General features: G+C 35.5%; 1 protein-coding gene across 1 annotated transcript; it reads left to right on the forward strand.

Moving 5' to 3' along the window:
• Window positions 1-785: 785 nt before the first annotated feature.
• On the forward strand, window positions 786-23,270 carry LOC138698897 (uncharacterized). Its single transcript, XM_069825090.1, has 6 exons — window positions 786-806; window positions 3,061-3,174; window positions 8,555-8,691; window positions 12,068-12,153; window positions 20,743-20,847; window positions 22,834-23,270. Exons 2-6 carry the CDS (start codon window positions 3,067-3,069, stop codon window positions 22,950-22,952), a joined length of 555 nt encoding a protein of 184 aa, XP_069681191.1. The 5' UTR covers window positions 786-806; window positions 3,061-3,066; the 3' UTR covers window positions 22,953-23,270.
• Window positions 23,271-23,684: the final 414 nt, after the last annotated feature.

Here is a 23,684-nt window from a genome sequence, read left to right on the forward strand (position 1 = left end):
ACTTTTCTGATTTTCTTTCTTGCAAACAAACGGACGAAGTTTTAAAATGAAATCAATCAACAAAATTCTGTTATAGAGAAAAGTTTCCTAATAGTCTAAAGAATGTGTGTTCTAAATTTCATGCATTCATCTTTAATAGTTCAGAAGTTATATGCATTTTTGTCTGGCAATGTAGCAAAAAAATTAAGTCACCGTAAACCGATAAAAGGGGGCGAGTGATTTAAAAATCCATAGCACAGGAAGTTTAAAAATGGCGTCTCAACATCCGATAAGGGCACAAATAAATACGAAATGTTATGCAATGCATTCCACACATATCAAAGAATATTTTAAAGGAAAATTTTTTTAATTAAATTTACCGGAAACAACAATAAAAGCGGGCGAGTGATTTAAAAATCCGTAACGCAGGAAGTTTAAAAATAGCGTCGCAACATCTGATAAGGGCACAAATACTCATAAAATATTATGCTATGCTTTCCACACATATCACAGAGTATTTTAAAGAACTTTTTTTAATTTACTCATTTTTCACCAAAAAATACCATCATCTCCCCTTAAATTAGACGACAAAAATAAATTTACTTCATAATAATAATTTATTTCATTGTTTTCTGAACCATCTTATCCTTGACACTCTTCAATGTCTATGTTATGTGTAACAAAATTTATTGTTTTCTGAAGGCCTTGATTTATTGGTCTCGTTATTTACCAATGTCAACGTGATGTGACACTAGATTCATATAAATACCGGCAGGTCTGAGGTGCAACTAAGTTCTCACCTGGAAGAGGATCAGCAACAGTTATACGTGAGTACAGCATTTCTATAAGACATTTTGCAGCCTTTTTTTTTTTAATATTTGAATATAAAAATGTTAGTTTATTAATATGTTTTATTTACCATAGAACTGTTAAAATTCCATACGCCCTATAGTGAAACGAGCATATTTTAATATTCTGTGGGTAAAAATTGATTAAATAAACTTGTCAATTCATACACGGACTAGATTACATTTGTTTTCATGGAGAAGCAGAAAACAGTATCAGTGCGATAAGTTTGTGTTATCATTTTTTGCAATAGTAGAACTGTGTTGTTAAAATGGTAAAAGAGCAAAATTATAAATAATAAAGTTAGGGGAAATAATACTGTTCTCAGAAAATCCTTCTCTTAGTATCTACCTAGGTTCAAACTATAGAGCTGCAGAATAGGGCTTACAACCAGTTTTCATTTGACCGATCAGAGAGCATACGACCGAATGTTCGAATTTCAACTGATTGCCCCCTGACGTTTTACAGGCTAGACAGAACACTGACATTTTCTGAGAACATAAACGTAGTAACAATGAAAATTAAACATAACGTAAGCATTAGCCTAAGAATGTAAACGTTACGGTAAAATCAAGAACATTCCCGATGGGAACATAAACATAATCGCAAAGATACTTGGTAACCATGGAAACATAACAACGACGCCATTTCCTCATATTCTGTCGTATACTTCAGCGCTCCACGATTGTGTTCTGTTTGCAAATCACGTAAACATAACCATGAAAGTTTGGATTTTGCAAATTTTCATGTTAACGTCTAACGGCAATGTTAATGTCAGTGTTTATGTGAATCATTGTGAATGATCCTATTAGGTAGCCTGGGCGCAAACTTCTGTATGTATGTTACGGTTATGTTTAATTTTCATTATGAATGGGCCTTAACGATTGAAGGAAATTTACATAGCCTACCATGTGTAATTTAAGAAATGCATTTGCTTAATATAGGCGTACTATTGATTGCATATTTTATTACTTTTATTTTCATAACATATTATATAGAAGAACAAATGGACACCGGTCACAGCAAAGGAAATAAGAGTAATGCTTAATATAAAATTTGCAAGAATAGAATAAATTACAATTACTTACTAATTAGAAGAGAACATATACATTCTATTGTAACATTTACAATTTAAACTCAAAATGCATACAGTAGAACCTCTATTATCCGTGGTAATGAAGGGGTTGGACTGAACGGTTAATCGAAAAAATTGGATAATCCGTACCATGAAAGATTTTGTAATTTCCTCCATGGCCTTGTATTTAACTTGCTAGATAGTGGATCAGAAATTCACTAGTTTAAGTCTGGTTGTCAACGACGGTTTTTTAAGGGGCAATGACTGTAATGACTGCCTCAGGGAAGATAGGAATAATGGAGGTCTCATGTTGTAGATTTACTTGCTTTTTTACCAATCTCGTATTCTGATGCGAAATGAGCCACAGTTTCTCTTTCTCAAACCAATCAATTATTTCTATTTTTTATACTTAGCGCAACACGTTTTCTGTTAATACCTGTGGAAGACTTATACACAAGTTACATTATAGAACGGCAATTCGAACAGTAGACAATGCTGTGTAACGATAAAGACTTGTAATATCACTCTCTAGTAAAAACATATGTAGAACCTACTAATATGATGGACAAGACAGTACTTCATATAAGTTATTTATTTCTGAAGAAAAAACTTAGAAATAGACAGATAATAATCCGCCAATCGGTTAATAGGGTAACGGACAATCGGGGTTCTACTGTACTTCTAAAACAGTAGTTGTTAATGGTTTTTATTAAAAGCAGATTCATTATTTCATTAATAAATCATTTTTAAGAAGATATGTTTTGCTCTTGACAATACCAACTGTAATAGGCTACCTGAATGAATGAATGACTGAATGAATGAATGGATCGATGATTGATTGATTGATTGGTTGATTGATTGTAGTGAGAGAAGAATCATCAATTAAATGGTAGGCCTACATGATGATAAACGCGTCCTTGCAAGGGCCCTTGTAACTCCTGCATGGCTCAATGTGGTCTGCCTTTGCCGTCCACCCACAAAGAATGAAGAACAACTAGAATATTCGATAAATCGAAAATGAGACACTCCGTGAGACGGAAGAACTTTGTATACTGACTACAGCGCCAAGTTTTCAATAGAAATACAATAATTTCTATTTTTCGTAACAGGTTGTGCAAGATTCTAGTTCAAACCATAGTTGAATTACTTCTTAATTTCAGGACGCAATGAAGGGATTTCTGTCAACGCTGCTGGTTTGCCTCGTAGCCTCCTTGGCAACTGCTATCCCACAATGTGACCTGGGAAAGCAAACCGTCGATAAACTGGACAGTAAAGTGAGTGCAGAAGAGAGACTATGGTACTTGCAGAAACGTAGAGCTTAGGATTAAATACTATTAAGGCATGTGTTCGATATGAATCATGTAAGACAGCTCCCCATTACTGTTCTCCAACCAGGAGATCAACCGTGAAAGGAATGTGCTTACTATTGCCTCATCTATTGGAACGAAGTAGATAAATAATATTACCGTTATAACGCCAGTTTAAAAACCATGCGCTCTCCTGCATATGTTATTTCCTGTATGAAGAGATTAAAAGACCAGGAGATTAACAGTGATCTAATTTTGTAACTAGGGTAGTATCAATATGGCTGTATCAATATTATGGTTTGTGCTGTGAGAGCTAGCCAATAGAGATAAGAGTACCCACGTGTGTGATCTTATGACATCAACATTCATTCACAGCATTACCCTCCTTCGTCTAATCCGGCAGAGACTTTCTCGTGGTTGGAACACAGTATGGAGTTCCTGCTGAGACTAACGCTATCGGGAGTCATTTCAATCAGTGTTCTGCCCAAGGGCAGGTCTTTCACTGCAAACCCAGCTTTCTCCAATCTTTCCTATTTGCTCTTCCAGCTAAATTAAACGACACAATAATTCATTTTGCTTCCTGTGTTAAAAACCTTGGAGTTTACTTCAATACGCATTTAAACTGGAATAATCAAGTAACTCATATTATCAAAAAAAGTGCTTTCCATACTTAATTCCTTAAACAACATTCGAAAATTTCTCCTGCCATCACTCAAAAAATACTAGTGGAAACACTAGTAATGCCCCACTTTCATTATTGTGACTTTCTACTGACTGACCTCAATGTCAACCAGTCGCAAAGATTACAACGTGTTCATAATTCTTGTGTTCGCTTCGTCTGCGATGTCCGTCGCGCTGGCCACATTATCCCATCCTTCCAAACTCTAAACTGGCTACGGCTTAACGAACGTAGAAATTTTCATTCTCATGTTCTCCTTTTCCAAGTCCTTCACACCTCTGCACCTACCTACCTTGCCTCCCCTTTCAGTTACATCATCATATCATAATCTCTTCACACGCAAGCAAAATAGCCGCATACTGGCCATACCAACACATAAGACATCATCGTATTCATCATCATACACAATCTCGCTATTGCGCTTGTGGAATACCCTACCCAGTGACATCAGAAACTGTCAGAATTTAGCAGTGTTCAAAAACAAACTTATTAAGCATTTTGTTACTGCGTAGAGTAGAATTAAAAAAATTATTTCTTCTTAACTTCTACAATAAACTGTCTAGCCTTTATTAATCAGTTAATCTTTTAGTACTTTGATTTTTATTGTATTTGTAAATTTAATATTAATTGTAATTCTAATTCTAATTGTATTCTTAATATTGTAGTTGTAATTCCCTCGTAGAGGGGAAGAGAAGGCCTGATGGCCTCATTTCTACTTACTTAGTTACTTACTTACTGGCTTGTAATGAACCCGGAGGTTCATTGCCGACCTCACATAAGCCCGTCATTGGTCCCTATCCTGAGCAAGATTAATCCATTCTGTATCATCATATCCCTCCTCCCTCAAATCCATTTTAATATTATCCTCCCATCTACGTCTCGGCCTCCCTAAAGGTCTTTTTCCCTCCGGCCTCCCAACTAACACTCAATATGCATTTCTGTATTCGCCCATACGTGGTACATGCCCTGCCCATCTCAAACGTGTGGATTTAATGTTCCTAATTATGTCAGGTGAAGAATACAATGCGTGCAGTTCTGTGTTGTGTACTTTCTCCATTCTCCTGTAACTTCATCCCTCTTAGCCCCAAATATTTTCCTAAGCACCTTATTCTCAAACACTCTTAACCTATGTTCCTCTCTCAAAGTTAGAGTCCAAGTTTCACAACCATAAAGAACAACCGGTAATATAACTGTTTTATAAATTCTAACTTTCAGATTTTTTGACAGCAGACTGGATGATAAAAGCTTCTCAAGCGAATAATAACAGGCATTTCCCATATTTATTCTGCGTTTAATTTCCTCCCGAGTATCATTTATATTTGTTACTGTTGCTCCAAGATATTTGAATTTCTCAACTTCTTCAAAGGAAAAATTTCGAATTTTTATATTTCCATTTCGTACAATATTCTCGTCACGAGACATAATCATATACTTTGTGCCTTATTTCTACTAGGTTAACTAAATAAATAAATAAATAAATAAATAAATAAATAAATAAATAAATAAATAAATAAATAAATAAATAAATAAATAAATAAATAAATAAAATTTTCTACCTTCCTCTTTGTCTCCTCATATGATCCATATATCATAATATCGTCTATCATCTGATATCTTCTTATATCCCAAACTCTTCTCCCGTTCACTATTCCTTTCAGTGCATCATTCAGTACGCAGTTTCTTCTCAGTCAGTGACCCAACCAACTCCTTTTCATCAGTTTCAGCTTCATTCTTTCTTCACCCACTCTTTCCAACATAGCTTCCTTTCTTATTGTCTGTCCACTTCACACATTCCATTCTTCTCCATATCCACATTTCAAATGCTTCTATTCGCATCTCTTCACTTCGTAATGTCCATGTTTCTGCCTCATACAATCCCACACTCTACACAAAGTACGAATGTTGTTAAAATGCTGTGGTTAGACTCGGCAAATAGATAAATGACGTCATCAACGAAAAACAAGTGCTGGACGCTCCCATTTGAAAATGAACATACGATATTAACTTTATGGGACAAGTTATACGGTCATAATAGAAGTCATGACGTTTTAGTTGGCATGGTAATATTTTACGACTCTGGTACAATAATGTGGCATTTAATTATTATGCACCATTTTCACTAATAATAAAGACTTTTGTGCGAGATCGTGCGTATTTGCTTGGTTTCCGCACAAAACCAATCCGCGGTAAGTCTAAAATTCCACATTCAGTATTCCCAACCTAACACACATAACAATTTCCCTATTCTTACCGCTTAAGTGACATATTGATTTTACTGCTTTAGGGTTTTAACATATTATTTTTAGAGACGTTCAATGTAGTAATAATTATAAATTGGAAACTTACCACTGCAATTTCACCTAAATTGCACTGTTAATTATTGGTTTTAAATATTTGCAAAAATTAAGTAAACTCTACAACTCCACTAAAGTTACTGCATTCTTGATGCAAGTAACATTAAGGAAGCCGTGAAAAATCAACAAGATTCCAGTTGCCGATGTTATTACTGCAATATGTTATATAAAGAATATTGTTAAAATATTAAAATGAAAAATAAATCATTAAATAACCTTACCGTTTGTTTTAAGTTTGCATTTATAGACTGGGGAAAAAATACAGACGTATATCACGGCCTGCTGGAGTATAATAAACACAGAAAACATTTTAAAGCAACAATGTTGAAGATAGATAGTTTTTTTTTCCAAATTTGCCGTCATTGAACAGAAACTAAGATGGAGATTTTATTGCAACTAATTAGAAATTCCTCTTTCAGGTATGTAATAAACGTTCTTCGCACAAAATAATGTACGATACACAAGCGGTATGTTTTCTTTCAATTCTCGAAAATTAAAAAAGCTCAACTACGTTTCGCTTTTTCAAACTTTTCCTCGAACATGAAAACTTCAACATACCGCTCTTGTAACGCATATTACTATTTTTTGCACGATCGTGTTTTTTGCTGTATTTACAGTTATTGTTGTTAGGTCTTGAAAGTTAGAATTCCCACACAGAAACTTGTTGCTAGGAAACCTTTCTTCATAACATAAAACTATGCTGAAATAGATTCATTACAGTGTGCTTATTGTTACTTAGTTACCATTACAGTGCGGTTTTGCGAAGGATTTGGAATAATATTGCTCTAAATTTTCAATAAAAATATACTGTATTTTCAATTTTAAAAATATGATCGTGCAAAATATGTTGTACCATACACGTTTGTGATTGATTGAATTGAATTGAATGAGGAGAATTGGGAGGACAAAATTTAAAAGGTACGCAAACGCGTCCTTGCAAGTGTTTCGGGGCTGTAAGAACTAAATATGTGAGCTCCAAGCCTCTTGGCCACTTGTCTCACTCCGGGTACACGTTTGTGAGTGCATTACAAAATCTCGGAAATTGAAATACTCTCAAACTTTTTCTCGATTTTGTGAATGGCACTTCCCAACCCTGTATCGTAATATACTATTACTAGTGGCTTGTGCAGCAAATGCTGCAAACTAAGTTCATTAAACGTTCAAATAAACATTTTTCAGATTTATTTTCAATGAAGAATACCAGACATTTTGAAAGTTATTTGCTTCCATAACAATGAAAGATACTCTCTATCGAGCCAATACTGAAGAGAACCACGCATATAAATATATGAAAAAGACCCAACCCCACTTGATTAATAACTATAAAAATACTTTTTAATAATATTATTATCTTACGTAAGTTTTATAGTTTTCAGTAACATAAACTATATATACTATATAGCAGCCGCTCAGTAAAATATAGAAATCAAAATCTAATTTAAGTTATTCTCTACATCTACTTATATAACCCCAAAACGTTTCACTTTCATATCATCAATATAGCATTAATATGTATAATTAATGAAAAATAGTCACATCATGGCATTAACTACAATAATATTTCATTTCTAATGGTAATAATGTCATAAAACCACCTCAAGTTTTGTAGTTTTTAATATCCAATACACAGCTGTACCCAGAAAATTACACACCACAGAATCGAACGTGTAAATTATTTTTAGTAAGTTAAGTTTCTAATAACCAATTTAATTTGAGCTCTAAATATGTTAGCATTCTTGCAGATCATGGCCTTCATTAATATTGTTTACTGTAGTGTGTGTTTTGTTTTATTCTGAAATGCAACACGGCCGACTTGATGTTTCCTTCGAAGGAGAAGCGAAGCGAGCATCAAGTGGACCGTGAATGCAAAAAGCTAGTTCTAAAACTGACGACAGATGGATTTTGGAAAATAGGAAAATTATGTTTAAAAATTGACATTTCACTGAAAACTACTATTTTTCCGAAAAACTTTGAGTTCCAAGCTTCAATATGAGGGATCGTTTATTGAAATATGTTCCGCCGTTTTCCCGTAATTTCCATTACCAGTTCAAATTACATATATAGATAATGTTCGAGTACAAAAAAAATATATATTTGACTTATACCTTTCTCTTATATACATTTCTTTACCTTGCATATTGCTTCTGGTTTTATTGCCTATAAGATTGACTCGTCTTAAGTAAATTCCTACTGTTTGGAAATAATAACTGATATACTACTTACACAATCACTTTGTCTACTTCAGATAACACTAAAGCTGTTAGTGCTGAAAGTGGCAAATAAGCCTGTATAACAACCTCCGTCATGTTCACAGATGTTCAGCGGTACCTGGAAGGCAAAGTACTTGATGCCCGTAAGTTTCTCCCAAGGAAAGGGTCGGTGCTGGGCGGTGCATTTCACTCCATCTGGAGATGGAAATTTCCAAGCTAGAGTTTCTATAAAATCACCAAAGTGAGTTTTCACAATCTACTCAATCCATTGAAAATATTCCCTTTACTTCGTTTCAAAAATCTGTTTTGGAATTAGTTCAGTCGCTGAAATGTTTAAAAATAGAAAAAAATATATATCAACCAGTTTTTATTAATACCAATCATGTCTTTGAAAGCCAAACATGATGTTGCCATTACATCCGTTCGATTTCTTTCTTCAAACATAATTTTATTACATATGTTTCCTTCCACATTACTTCTTGATTGTCCCATAAAAAACATTCAGCTGAGACATCGAAACTTGGCCCCTTCTCCCCTTTTTTAAATGTAACATCTTAATTAACATTAAATGGCGTAAATTTAAGTCTATTTTTCTCAAAAAGGTTCTAATCATTCGTTTTCTTCATATGGAATAACTGAACGTAGCTTACTAGTTAAAAGAAATGTTAAATCAATTACATACAATGTTTTGTAACAGCTGAACAATAAAGATTTTCTGATTCAAGTTTTAACATGATACCTCGATGATGATGATGATGATGATAATGATGATGATGATAACAGTAATAATAATAATAATAATAATAATAATAATAATAATAGTAATAACAATAACAGTAATGGTAATGTTAAGAATAATGATAATATTAATGATGATGATAATGATAATATTGATAATAATAATACAAGTAATAGTATTAATAATAATAATGATAATAATTATAACAGTAATAGTAATAACAATAACAGTAATATTAAAAATAATAATAATTATAATATAATAATAATGACAATGATAATAGTAATAATAATCATAATAATAATAACAATAATAATAATCTATACTAATAATAAATCTGTAGCCGAAATTTTTCTGGTAATTTTCGATTTTCCAAAAATAATTGGTCCTAACATATATAATTAACCACCCTGAAACCGAAAACCGCTTTTTTGACATTTTTGTTTGTATGTCTGTCTGTCTGTATGTTTGTTACCTTTTCACGCGATAATGCCTGAACGGATTTCGATGAAAATTAGAATATAAATTAAGTTCGTTGTAACTTAGATTTTAGGCTATATGGCATTCAAAATACATTATTTAAAATGGGGGTTATAAGGGGGCCTGAATTAAATAAATCGAAATATCTCGCTTATTATTGATTTTTGTGAAAAATGTTACATAACAAAAGTTTCTTTAAAAATAATTTGCGATAAGTTTTATTCACTGAAAAATTTGATAGGACTGATATTTAATGAGATAAATGAGTTTTAAAATTAAAATAACTGCCATCTAAGGCCGTGTAATGAATTAAAAAACAAATGACTTCGTCTATAAGGGGCCTTGGACAGCAACAATCGAAAGCTATGAGAGATAGCCTACAGAGAATGTTTCTGTGTTTGTATGAAGTAATATCGGAAGCTAAATTAACCGATTTGTATAATTAATTATTATTTCACCATTGGAAAGCGTAGTTCCTCTAGAGGGACATAATGCTATAATGTTATTACAGTAACTTCTGATATAATATAATATAATATAATATAATATAATATAATATAATATAATATAATATAATATAATATAATATAATATAATATAATATGTAATATTATATAATATAATTTAAGTTATTTGAAGGGTTCAGAACCATAGTGGGCCAAGCGCCATTTACTGAATACGTAGAAAACAAGGGTTAAAATTAAGTTATTACCATAATTCAATGGAAACCTATAACAAGTAAAATAAAATATACACATTAAATCTAAATTATGTCAATCTTCATTAAAGTATGGTTGCATGTAATAAAAATTAAGAAACATATTAAAGGAATTGTCATTGCACCAATTGAGTGTCTCTGGACCAAAATGATCGCATTTTAATTATTTGGATGCAATTGAAATTAAGTAACATAATAAACGATTTATCCTTCTATCAAACACGAATGTTCCCTGGATCAAACGTCCTATTTTAATTATGTAATTACTTTATATTTATTTCTAACGGGTGCAGCGGAGCGCACGGGTACGGTACAATTTCTGATTCTGAGCATAGGGGCAAGGCATTTCCTCCCCTCTTTTATTTTTATCCAACACTTACTTATAAATTTGTACTTTAATAACTGAAATCAACTTACTAAAGTAACACTTTAACATTAAGGATGGATAAAGTATCACTTTAACGACTGTATGAATAAAGTACAAATACTACATGGAGATTTAGATTTAATTTAGATTAACAAATCTGATATAATACAGTTGGCTTCCTTCAAAACTTTGTCTGATATAAATACCTTTTCTTCTTGTTTCATACTAAACACTTTCTAAATATTATTAATGAATCAATTACCGTATCATACAAACTACAACAACAATGAAAACAATTGCCTATAATCGATTAGCCTACATCGATTCTCTTATATTACGTATTACGATGATGACATACATATCCAGATGGCCGTGCTCTAAATATATTCCAGGAATGAATTACTAATTATTATATTCTAATTAAAAAACTAAGAAGTCTCTTTAACTTTATAAGTAAATGTTGGATAAAATAGTGTATAGTACAAGAAAATCAAGGCATAAGTTAGTAGCCTACTGTATTTATACACTCATGGAAATTAACACGATCGACTGACATCTGGCGTGTCAAATCTTCCGCTCGTGGATAAAATACGTAACGAGTTTCGTTATGCTTTCTTCTTTTCCACTATTCTGAGTTATTTCGCTAGAAAGTTTACCAAATCTCTCGATTGACTAATAATAGGTCTAGTTATTTATGATACAAGTTCGTGAAGGTTCCCTTTTTGGCATGAATGTAAAGTTCGTGAAACCAGGGGAAGCCGAGTTCCACAAACACACGAATGCCAAAAAGATAACTTTACGAATGTGTGTAAAATAATGTTTTTTTCTACGACAGCACAAATTTACATTAAATAAATATTCAAAGTTGAACAGGTTATAAGATCACGCTGTCGTGGCCGTCTAAACTCAAAACCATAAAAAAAATAAGTATCCACGGAATGAACATCCTAATTTATTTATGATCACAATATCATGGCAGTCTAAACCGACCATAATCAACAAAGCGGTTAGGAAAAGTTGTATGCTACATCTTGCTGCAATGAGTACAACATGTAACTTCAGAATAATACGGGTAAAAATGTAAATATGAATGTTACTTTTGTGTTACGTGTAATATTTACGTCAAGGAAGATCGAGGTAATGCATTCATTTCTTACTGCATGAAGTTTGTACAAAGAATATTTCATTTTCTTTGGCAGTGCGTAAAATGATTACTAGTGTTTTAAAGGCTCACTTTACGCACTCATAACAGGGGAAAAATGCAATTTAATGCACTATCGCAGAAAAAATAATGTTCATTTATTTGGTTTCAGGAGTGGTAAGACAATCAGCTTGATGGGTTCAATGAAAATCGTTGAAGATCGCATTCTGAAAGCAACGTTCAACGAAAACCCTGCTGGTAAGTCAACAAAACGTTCTCCATTTGCTATAGGAGCAGTCATGTTATAAATATACAGGATGTCTCACCTAACTCTGCGACCTCAAATAGTTTCGAAATGAAACAAAATGTGAGAAATCTACTTGGGCAGCCATGTACCCATGTCAGGGGCTCACACAATGGGAGGGTATGCACAATCCATCGTCAATCATCATCAACTGGCACTACAACCCTGGGTGGGTTTTGACCGCTCGTACAACAGTCCTCCATTCTGTCCTATCTTCAGTCTTCTTTCTCCAACCCCTCACTCCCATTATTTCCAGGTCCCTGATGACCCCATCCAGTCATCTCTTCTTAGGTCTCCCTTCCCTACTTCTGTTGTGGACTTTCCCTTGAAGTATTCTCTTGGGAATTCTGTTTTCGTCCATTCTCTGTATGTGTCCCAGCCATCTCAACCTCTGGGATTTTATAAATTTGACAATATCTTGTCCCCCAAACAGCTGATTGATTTCTTCATTATAACGTATCCGCCATTCGTTGTTTTCATATACTGGTCCGTATATTCTTCTTAGAATTTTTCTCTCGAAACACCGTAGGAGATCTTCTTCTACTTTAGTTAGTGTCCATGCCTCAGATCCATATGTTATTACCGGTCGAACTAAAGTGTGATATATGTTTAATTCGGTTGTTCTCGTAATTAGCAGACTACTAAGCAATTTAACATTCGCAAAGTATGCTCTGTTGCCTGCCAGTATTCCGTCCTTAACAGTTGCGCTCATATCGCAGTTGTAATCGATTATGGCGCCCAAGTATTTAAATTGTTTAACTGCTTCGAACGTCATATCTCCTGCTGATGGGTATGCACAATCCAAAAAATTAAAACAATATCATTTTCAACTCAAAGTTACCATTTTTTAAAATGGAACATGTATGTCTTTTTTTTTTTCTAGCGAACTGAAAACTAGGGACGGAAGTGGTTTTACTTTCCTAAACAAAATACTAGTGGCCTATAGCTCAAAGAAACTTCACGTTTGTAAATTACATTCAGCACGGAAAACGCACTCACAAATAAATAGTAACGTTATTTTCTGATGAAACTATGTTACTTCAGCAGATGTTCAAAGTGACCACCGTTTGCATCAATGCACTTGTGGAGACGGTGAACAAGAGAGAGTCGCACAGATCGTAATGTTTTTACAGATATACGCCCCAATAATACGCTGTTGCATATTCTCTAGTGTCGTAGGGACTTCCTGATACGTTATATCTTTCACTGCGCCCCAGAGAAAAATGTCCAATGGCGTCAAGTCGGGGGACCGAGCTGGCCATCTCAAAGGACCACCCCGTCCTATCCACCGATTTGAAAACTTTGCATTCACTACTTCTCTGCAAACATGTGCGAAGTGTGCGGGACACCCATCATGCTGAAACCACACTGATAGACGGGTTTCCAGTCCCACGTCCTCTGTGAGAAGGTGTACAGCGATGCGATGCTTACTATTAATTCTGAGCGCGAGATTTTTTAAGCTCTCTCCATAAGCGCGGAGCTTCTCTGTCTGAGGCACAAGGGTGTACAGCGCATGCAACGTTGCAGACCAGGACAGATCGTAAGCGAGATTACAGTACAGATTTTAATAAGTAGAAGGTTCAGTTTTTATGTAATGAACATGGCGATGAAGTGCAGTGTTTAACAAGTTATATATATATACTATATTTGTAAAAAAAGTCAAACGTCAGTACGAAACACAACACAACACAGATATAGACATTATTCTGGAGGAGAGAGAAATTGATTTCAGACAAGAAATAATGCTGAAAAATTAAGAAAATCCACGTTTTTTGGTTTTTATAATCGTAATTATATTTGAGACTTTTTAAAATGATTGAACCATATAATCATCTATGGCCACAAATGCGGTGCGTGAGTTGAGAGGATTTTTTTTTGTTTTTTTTTTATGCTGTTTTCTCGACTTTAAAATTTTAAGCAGTTCAGTTAGACCGACATATCTATTAGACAAAATAAGAGAACAAAGTGGTAACAACAAAACAGGATTCCAAATATCAATAAGGAAAGTAATATTCATAATACAGTTAATGAGGTCCCGGGGTCGATTCTCGGTTAGAACACAATTTTTTCTTAAAGGGGAATGTTCCTGTGTTCGTCCAAGGTCTGCAAAGTAGGTTAGGTTTAGGTTTAAGACCTCTCCTGGCACTTCATAATCATCCTATCATAATATCATCAGGGCATCGTAACTCCGACTTCCAGGCGCCCAACCTCAGAAGTGGGTACAAATAAGCCATTGCCAGGAGAGAGGACCAGAAATGTCAAATGGCAACCTGGAGACATTGGATAGAAAAATTTGAGAACATAAACATTAAATGCGTTACAGGACGTGCCTACGGTATTTCCTGTTTGATACTGACAGACGTACAGCAGACCAGATCAGGAGACACTAGTAGACTGAGAAGTGGAGCGCGCTGTACTGATATTCTTTTGTTTAATGCATGCTTTTAGTACACAGACATTGCAAGCAACCCTTGCTGTGTGTACAGCATACTCTCTTTGCATGACGTCACAAACAGTGTCTCCATTGCCATCCTTTAAAAGTTTATTTATTTCAGATGGCATTAGATTTAGAAGAGTAGAGAAACCACTAAGTGTACAATTAGTTCTAAGATATCTAACCCTACTAATCGATAGTGTTCGATAATTTGTTGGATTACAGCAAAGCGTTTGACACCATCAACAGAAACATGATAATAAAGAAACTGGGCTCGATGATTGGAACAGGTCATTACGTCACCAGAATAGTAAACAACATATTGCACAAAAACAGCTTAGTAATCGACGACAGCGTCACATACTCAGAACCTATAGAGCAAAGTATCGGGGTGTTGCAAGGCGACCCACTAAGCCCCACGTTATTCAATGTAGCAACAGCTGATATTGTGAACAGTGTCAAGCTAGATGGAGTCAGCATGTATATATATGCCGACGACATGGCCCTAGCGTCCACATCGCGGCAAAAGCTTCAGTCCTCGCTAGACCAATTATCAATATGGGCCCGAGAGAACGAATTAGCCATCAATGTAGACAAAACCGTATCCATGATCTTCCGCCGAGGAGGAAGAATAGCAGCTGAAGATACATTCCGTCTGGAGCACAGGGAGCTACAAAATGTAACCCAATTCAAGTACTTAGGAATCACCCTCCAAACGCATGGGGATACGTATACACAACATGTAAATGAAAGAACCATACATGCTATAAAAGCAATGCATGAAGTACAGCATGTAAGCAAATTATCGCTAGAGACAGCCATGACATTATTCAAAGTCAAAATCAGCCCTATATTGCAATATGGTCTGAACATCATATGGGAGAACCTTACAAAGAGCAATTTAAAACGCGTAGAACGAGTGAAGGCAACATTTATTAAAAGAGCCCTATCCATATCAAAATATGCTCCATCACGACTATGCTACGAAATGTCAAGGGAACCCTTCTATATCGAAGATTTGAGACACCAACTACTGCTCCCGTCCACTGCCCAGTACGAGAATCTCCTACAGGAACTCCGAACGAAGAGGTCACAAATATGGAGCGACTTCTATACAACAGAGGCCATGCTGTCCGACGAGTGGAAGAGACCGTACTACGAACTCAGACACACCATCACACGCTTCGCAGTGCATGGTTTTCATTTCAAGATCTGCAAAACGACAGGCTACCATGAGCCCAGTGCAGAGTGCGTGTGTAAATTGTGCGAAGGTGCCTGTGAAAGATACCACGCCCTCTCATGCAGACTAAGAATCGAATCACTAACGAGTTTCTGTAGTGAATAAGCATCCATGGAACGAACACACAAAATATGCATATTTTGCGCTTTTCTACCTATTATTATAATTTGTTGGTGTAAGTGTGGATTCTTTAGTTATTACTTCTATGAATAGATAGCGAAGGTAATAGTCACTGTTGCCAATCGTAGATAAATATACCCGTGTTATAAAATTCATATTTTCATTCCACTCTACCGATTGTAAAACAACACTGAGTTTGGGTGGAAACAGCTGATATTGTCTAATAGAAGAATAATTTATGCTTAATCTACATAATCATTTTTCCTGACACTTTTTAACGGTTCCGAATAATGGTGCCACCTATTGAGAACTAGCGGAACTGTTTCAAAATTTGTAAATTTTTTATATCTTTGGTTCTGACTTATCCCGTGGTTGGAAAGTTCGCTTACACGATCATAAAATCGTAGGCCAGATAACTTTGAACGTCAGTGTACCTCTAGTTTTCAGTTCTCTAGAAAAAATATACATGTTCCATTTAAAAAAAAAGGTAACTTTGAGTTGAAAGTGATATATATATATTTTTTGTACTGTGCATACCCTCCCATTGTGTGAGCCCCTGACATGGGCACATGCCTGCGCAAGTAGATTTTACACATCTTGTCTCATTTCCAAAATATATGAGGTCGTAGAGTATAATAGGAACTCGTTTCAGTGTTTAAAAAATATCTGCATATAATGTGTCTATCAAAATGTTCAGTATTGAATGCTCAATGTAGTTCTACTAATTTAATTCACAATGAAACTCTGCAAGCTGTAAAATTTACGAAAATGATGAGAAATACTTCATTTTTTGCTAATGAATACATTTTGTTTTCGCAACCATAAGCTGGGCACTTGTAGAATTTCGGAGGCCGTCAAAGTTGCATTTGCTATATAGTGCATTTAAACATGAACAAATGAAAGTGGGTCTACAATATAGTAGAACAGTATCTTTGTTCCAGCATGCTTCAGAATCGATTCTGAACTGACTGCTCATGCGCAGTAGCTCAATGTGCGTTCCAACATGACTTTAATTGGTTCAGAACCGGTTCTGAACTCCGAGCTTCCTGTTCAAACGTATTGGAGTCACGTGATTATCATGGTCTAGTCATGGCCATCTTGACAATCGCCTAAGTTCAAAGTTCTAAAAAACAAAGGAATTACTATATTAAACTCATGTTAAACATACATTTTTAGTAATTTACAATTCATTGTATATATAAATATGCCTGGTAAATTATTAATAAGTATTTAATTAATTTCAATCTTAAGGCATATAAACTTTATATGCCTTAAGATTGAAATTCATTAAATACTTATTAATACATTTTTAGGCACAGATGCATTATAGGGGCCAATCTCCTTATTGGTTGAATGGTATGAATGCTACTATCGATATGTATTGTTGTTATAATCGACATAAAATATCGGCACAGATGCATTATAGGGGCCAATCTCCTTATTGGTTGAATGGTATGAATGCTACTATCGATATGTATTGTTGTTATAATCGACATAAAATATCGGCACAGATGCATTATAGGGGCCAATCTCCTTATTGGTTGAATGGTATGAATGCTACTATCGATATGTATTGTTGTTACAATGGACATAAAATATCGGCACAGATGCATTATAGGGGCCAATCTCCTTATTGGTTGAATGGTATGAATGCTACTATCGATATGTATTGTTGTTATAATCGACATAAAATATGTTGCCAACTTCTAAATTAACAGTCAGTTTTATATTGTTGACTTGTAGCCTACTTCAAAATGGAAATAACGCCAGTAATAGTAAAATATGTTTTCCCTGGACCAAAAATATAATACGAAGTGACTAAAATCACATCAGTAGTAACAAACTGTTTAAATTTTTTTATTTAATTTTTTAATTTGGTAGCATTTAATGCTTATCGAAAATCGAATGCTACAAACGCTAATCGAAACATTACTTCCGTTCATCTTTTCTGCGTATAATGTGTGATGGGCGACCCCTATAATGCATCTGTTCCCATTTTTATATAAACTTGTTCAATGTTGGCCATGTTATGACCAAGAATGTGACGTCGCGCCATAGCCACATGACGTCATGGTACAGCCAGTCTTATCTGATAAGACGCCTCGTACAATACTGGACGTGGACATCTATTCGCATTAGTATACAGTGATACATCATCACCCTCTGTTAGCGGCAAATTCAAACATAGCGAGTTCACGATTTGGTCAAGCGTCGTTTCAAGACACTGATGAGCTGGTAAATGTATCAAAATACAAATTCTGTTAATGTAACATTTCAGCTTATCTTACTTTTGAGGTTAGGTATTGTTGTTCCATATTTCCGCTCTGAGTAGTTGGCAGTAGTATTTAGTATGCCGTGATACATAGCAGTTTGTTTTTGAACTTCATTACAAGGAAACATAATGTCTTATTGATATGTTTTATAATAATTATCAGTGGCGGCTCGTGGGTATTGAATTAAGGGAGGCTGCATACAAAAATAAACCAAGCAACTTATTTTAATTAGCCTAAAGATTAGTTCCATGCGCCTTGTCTTGTAGGTTGCAAACTTTTGAATCATCTTCTTATTACAATCCGGTATATCGTTTAACATAATCTTTACAATGGAAAACATAGCTAATGCAGTCACTTCTCTCATCGTATTTCTAAGATAGGATTTTACTCTCTTCAAACACGAAAAGCAACGTTCTGGTTCGGAAGTTGTCATTGGTATGGTGATAGCTATGCGTAGTAGTTTCACAACTTCTGAAAATGAGGCTTGCAAGTTCTCAGATAGAAGAAACTGCAAGAGCTTGACTGCGCCACTGATATTTCTGAATTCTTGTCTCTAATACAACACAGTAAGTTCCGTTTTTAGTTTGTCTTTATCGAACATTGGAAAAAGCTTCACACATATATTTAGGTAATTTTCAGGAAATGAGCTTTTGTAGCATTCAAATTTTTCTTGACACAGAAGAGAAGATAATATCAGATGATCTATGAACTGGAATCGGGTGTTAGCTTGTGTGATAATGAGGTCACACACTTCCTTGGCTGCCGCAACTCCTGTCTGAATCCCTTCGACCTTACGACGCTTTTTAGGGTTTTAATTTTCACAGATCTCGCTGCTCAACTGTGCACCGTTCCGTGCTTGCCTCATTCCTTGTGATGTTGTTAGATGTTTCAGATTCCATTATGGTTTGAAAACATTCTAGCAATGGACAACATTTACTGTTCTTATTTTAAAACTCCATCTTGTTGCCCCAACTAATGGAATTGTCTTTGAAACACATTAATCTAATACAGACTGTGAGGAGATCGAGAGAAGAAAGCAGGGATACTGGATAAATTAGCAAAACATATGCGAGTCTTTGTATTTTGTTTAGCGGCTCTTTCCATTATGAGATTCAACTGATGGGCACTTAATTTCACATTTCTCCTGAATTGTTAAGGTACTGAACAGAATATACTGTAAATATTGTACAGAATTAAACATTGTTGCACTTATTATTTTAATGTACCGAAGTACATATGATATTTCCATGCAGATATTCTGCGTCATCATACGATGAAAGAGTAATGGAACGGAGAAAAATTCTCTCCGGCGCCGGGAATTGAACCCGGGTTTTCAGCTCTACGTGCTGATGCTTTATCCACTAAGCCACACCGGATACAACCCCGGCGTCGGATAGAATCGTCTCAGATTAAGCTCCAACTCTTGGGTTCCCTCTAGTGGCCGCCCTCTGCACTACGTCATAGATGTCTATGAACGTAGGACTGAAGTCCACACATGTGCTGAGGTGCACTCGTTATGAGTGACTAGTTGGCCGGGATCCGACGGAATAAGCGCCGTCTTAAATCATGAAGTGATTTACGCATATCATATATTATTTTACTGTACCGAAGCACATATGATATTTCCATGCAGATATTCTGCGTCATCATACGATGAAAGAGTAATGGAACGGAGAAAAATTCTCTCCGGCGCCGGGATTTGAACCCGGGTGTGGCTTAGTGGATAAAGCATCAGCACGTAGAGCTGAAAACCCGGGTTCAAATCCCGGCGCCGGAGAGAATTTTTCTCCGTTCCATTACTCTTTCATCGTATATTGTTGCACTTGTTATACTCACAACATTAAAGGAAATGTATTTAAAACTGCGCGCTACTGACAAACTGCTGCAAATTTTGCAGCGCCTGGAAACTCTGGATTCATGGCAAGGGGCAGCAGGGGGAGGGGTAAAATTAACGCGCAAAGCATCCGAGACGAGAGTGACAGCTCCAGGGCAGGAAGTGGCTTCACCCTATAGTCCTTGTCTCTGGTTTCGCTCTGGCAGCACCAGGGGAGGAAGTGACTTCACTAACGATTGCGTGCATGTCAATGAGAGCGAAATTTTTTTAAAAATTCGAACCGCTAAATAGAGACTGTATAATAAATGTATTTCACAACATAAAACGAGACAAGAGCCACAAATGTCTGGGGGTGTTGCAGCTCCGCAGCCCCCCTTCGAAAGCCGACCCTGATAGTTATCACTTACGTAAGTAATTCGGTTTTCCAAGCTATTTAATTTTATTCCTAGAATAATCTCATTAAATTGCACTCGTGGTTTCATCTTATTAGCATAATTTTCACTCGTCCTTCGGGCTCGTGAAATTATCAATAAGATGAAATAGCATTCGTGCAATTACTGCAGATAATCCACTCTATAGAACAACTTCACAGTTAATGATGCTTCGTTTCTTATCTGGAATGGCTAACCTGTCTGTTTACAGCAACCGAGTTGGCCGGGTTGTCGGGCAATTACTCTGTCGTAGCTTTTGATGAAGGGAAAGGATATCTGATGATTGGTGGATGCCCGGCATTGAATAATAACAAACGTAAGTACCATATAACTTACAGGCAGATACATAATCTTGTGATCGGAGGAAACTCTTGCGCAAATCATCGTCATGATGATGATGATGATTATTATTATTATTATTATTATTATTATTATTATTATTATTATTATTATTATTATTATTATTACTCGGTTAAGAGAGAAGTTTTATATGATATTCTTATTGAATTTGGTATTCCCAAGAAACTAGTTCGATTAATTAAAATGGGTCTCAGTGAAACGTACAGCAGAGTTCGTATAGGTCAGTTTCTGTCAGATGCGTTTCCAATTCACTGCGGACTAAAGCAAGGAGATGCACTATCACCTCTACTTTTTAACTTTGCTCTAGAATATGCCATTAGGAAAGTCCAGGATAACAGAGAGGGTTTGGAATTGAACGGGTTACATCAGCTGCTTGTCTATGCGGATGACATGAATATGTTAGGAGAAAATCCACAAACGATTAGGTAAAACACGGCAATTTTACTTGAAACAAGTAAAGAAATGGGTTTGGAAGTAAATCCCGAAAAGAGAAAGTATATGATTACGTCTCGTGACGAGAATATTGTACGAAATGGAAATATAAAAATTGGAGATTTATCTTTTGAAGAGGTGGAAAAATTCAAATATCTGGGAGCAACAGTAACAAATATAAAAGATACTCGGAAGGAAATTAAACACAGAGTAAATATGGGAAATGCGTGTTACTTTTCGGTTGAGAAGCTTTTATCATCCAGTCTGCTGTCAAAAAATCTGAAAGTTAGAATTTATAAAACAGTTATATTACCGGTTGTTCTGTATGGTTGTGAAGCTTGGACTCTCACTTTGAGAGAGGAACAGAGGTTAAGGGTGTTTGAGAATAAGGTGCTTAGGAAAATATTTGGGGCTAAAAGGGATGAAGTTACAGGAGAATGGAGAAAGTTACACAACACAGAACTGCACGCATTGTATTCTTCACCTGACATAATTAGGAACATTAAATCAGACGTTTGAGATGGGCAGGACGCGGTAGCACGTATGGGCGAATCCAGAAATGCATATAGAGTGTTAGTTGGGAGACCAGAGGGAAAAAGACCTTTGGGGAGGCCGAGACGTAGATGGGAAGATAATATTAAAATGGATTTGAGGGAGGTGGGATATGATGATAGAGACTGGATTAATCTTGCTCAGGATAGGGACCAATGGCGGGCTTATGTGAGGGCGGCAATGAACCTCCGGGTTCTTTAAAAGCCAGTAAGTAAGTAAGTAAGTAAGTAAGTAAGTAAGTAAGTAAGTAAGTAAGTAAGTAAGTAAGTAAGTATTATTATTATTATTATTATTATTATTATTATTATTATTATTGGCCACCGGCATAGCTCGTCGGCTAAGGCGCTTGCTTTCCGATCCGCAGTTGCGCCCGGGTTCAATTACCGCTTGGGCTGATTATGTGGTTGGGTTTTTTTCCGAGGTTTTCACCAACCGAAAGGCAAAATGTCAGGTAATCTATGCCGAATTCCATTTCGAAATCACCAATCCCATCGACGCTAAATGACCTAATAGCTGATACAGCGTCATCGAATAACCAAGAAATATTATTATTATTATTATTATTATTATTATTATTATTATTATTATTATTATTATTATTATTATTAACAACTTCATTTCGCAATGACTGTTGCAAATACAATGTCATTTTTAAGGTTATGTGCTAATTAAGATTGTGTATGAGTGTGTGGCATTACTTGGTGAAAGAATTCACAAAATTTTAACGAAATTACTGTCACATTTTAAAGCATAAATACGACGTATTATTCATTGTTCACGAAATATTTGAAAACATTTCACCATCATTCCATAAATACTACAAGATTACTCTTCACTGTGCGAGATCTTCAGCCAGTCCTCCAGAAAATAATAAAACATGGCTAGAGGAAAGAACAAGCTGCACACATTGTGTTTAATAAAAGCGACAAGTATTTTAAATTCTACATTATTTTCACAGCCGCGGTATGGGTCTCGTACAGGCAGTATCCCCCATCAGAAGACAGTCTGAAAGCTTCTGAAGCCGCTATCAAGGAGACGGGTCTCAAACTGGAGGACTTCGACGAGAACTGCGAGTAAATGAATGGTCTACCACTGCCTGCGGAATTCACTCTCGACGATTGTCCTCAAACGTTTCTGTCTATCTTCTCTTACTGTGCACATTCTACATTTCGCATCTATTACGAAGAAGTAACCTGGAAATTTTCAGAAGAAAAACAAGAGTGGAGAACAACGGGTAATGGGTCATTGGTGTGCACATACGACTTTCAGTGCATCATGATATATTACAATATTCATTTTATGTTTCATTACTGCTGAATTTTAATTCTAAGGATATTTCCTAACTTGTTTTCTGCTTTATTTACATAAAACAAAATAAAGAGCATTATGTAACTATTGAAATATTTGTTTATAATATTTATTTATTTCTAGAAATTACAATCCAGCCACATCTTTCTGTGCCTACCTTTCATCTCCACTCGACCCTATCTGACCATTTCATTTCTCACTTTCTCATTTGTATTCTGACCTCTTGCAACCTTAGTATCAATGCCTGCTTCCATTTTTTTTTTCAAGGTGGATACCATTCCATCACCTTTCTGGATATGCCTAACCTTTTCTTTTGCATTCTTCTCTCTTGTCCATACCAATTCAAATGCCTACACGTCACAAAATTCAGGAGAGAAATTCTTAACGTCCAATTTCTCTTTTATAACTTTACTCTTTTTTTAGTTCGTCGAGTTAGCTCTGTGGTAGTGCGTCTGCCTCCAGACTACCCGGCCCAAGTTCGATTCCCAGCGACATCAGAAA

This window comes from Periplaneta americana, chromosome 4, assembly GCF_040183065.1.
Source record: "Periplaneta americana isolate PAMFEO1 chromosome 4, P.americana_PAMFEO1_priV1, whole genome shotgun sequence".
Lineage (NCBI taxonomy): Eukaryota > Metazoa > Arthropoda > Insecta > Blattodea > Blattidae > Periplaneta > Periplaneta americana.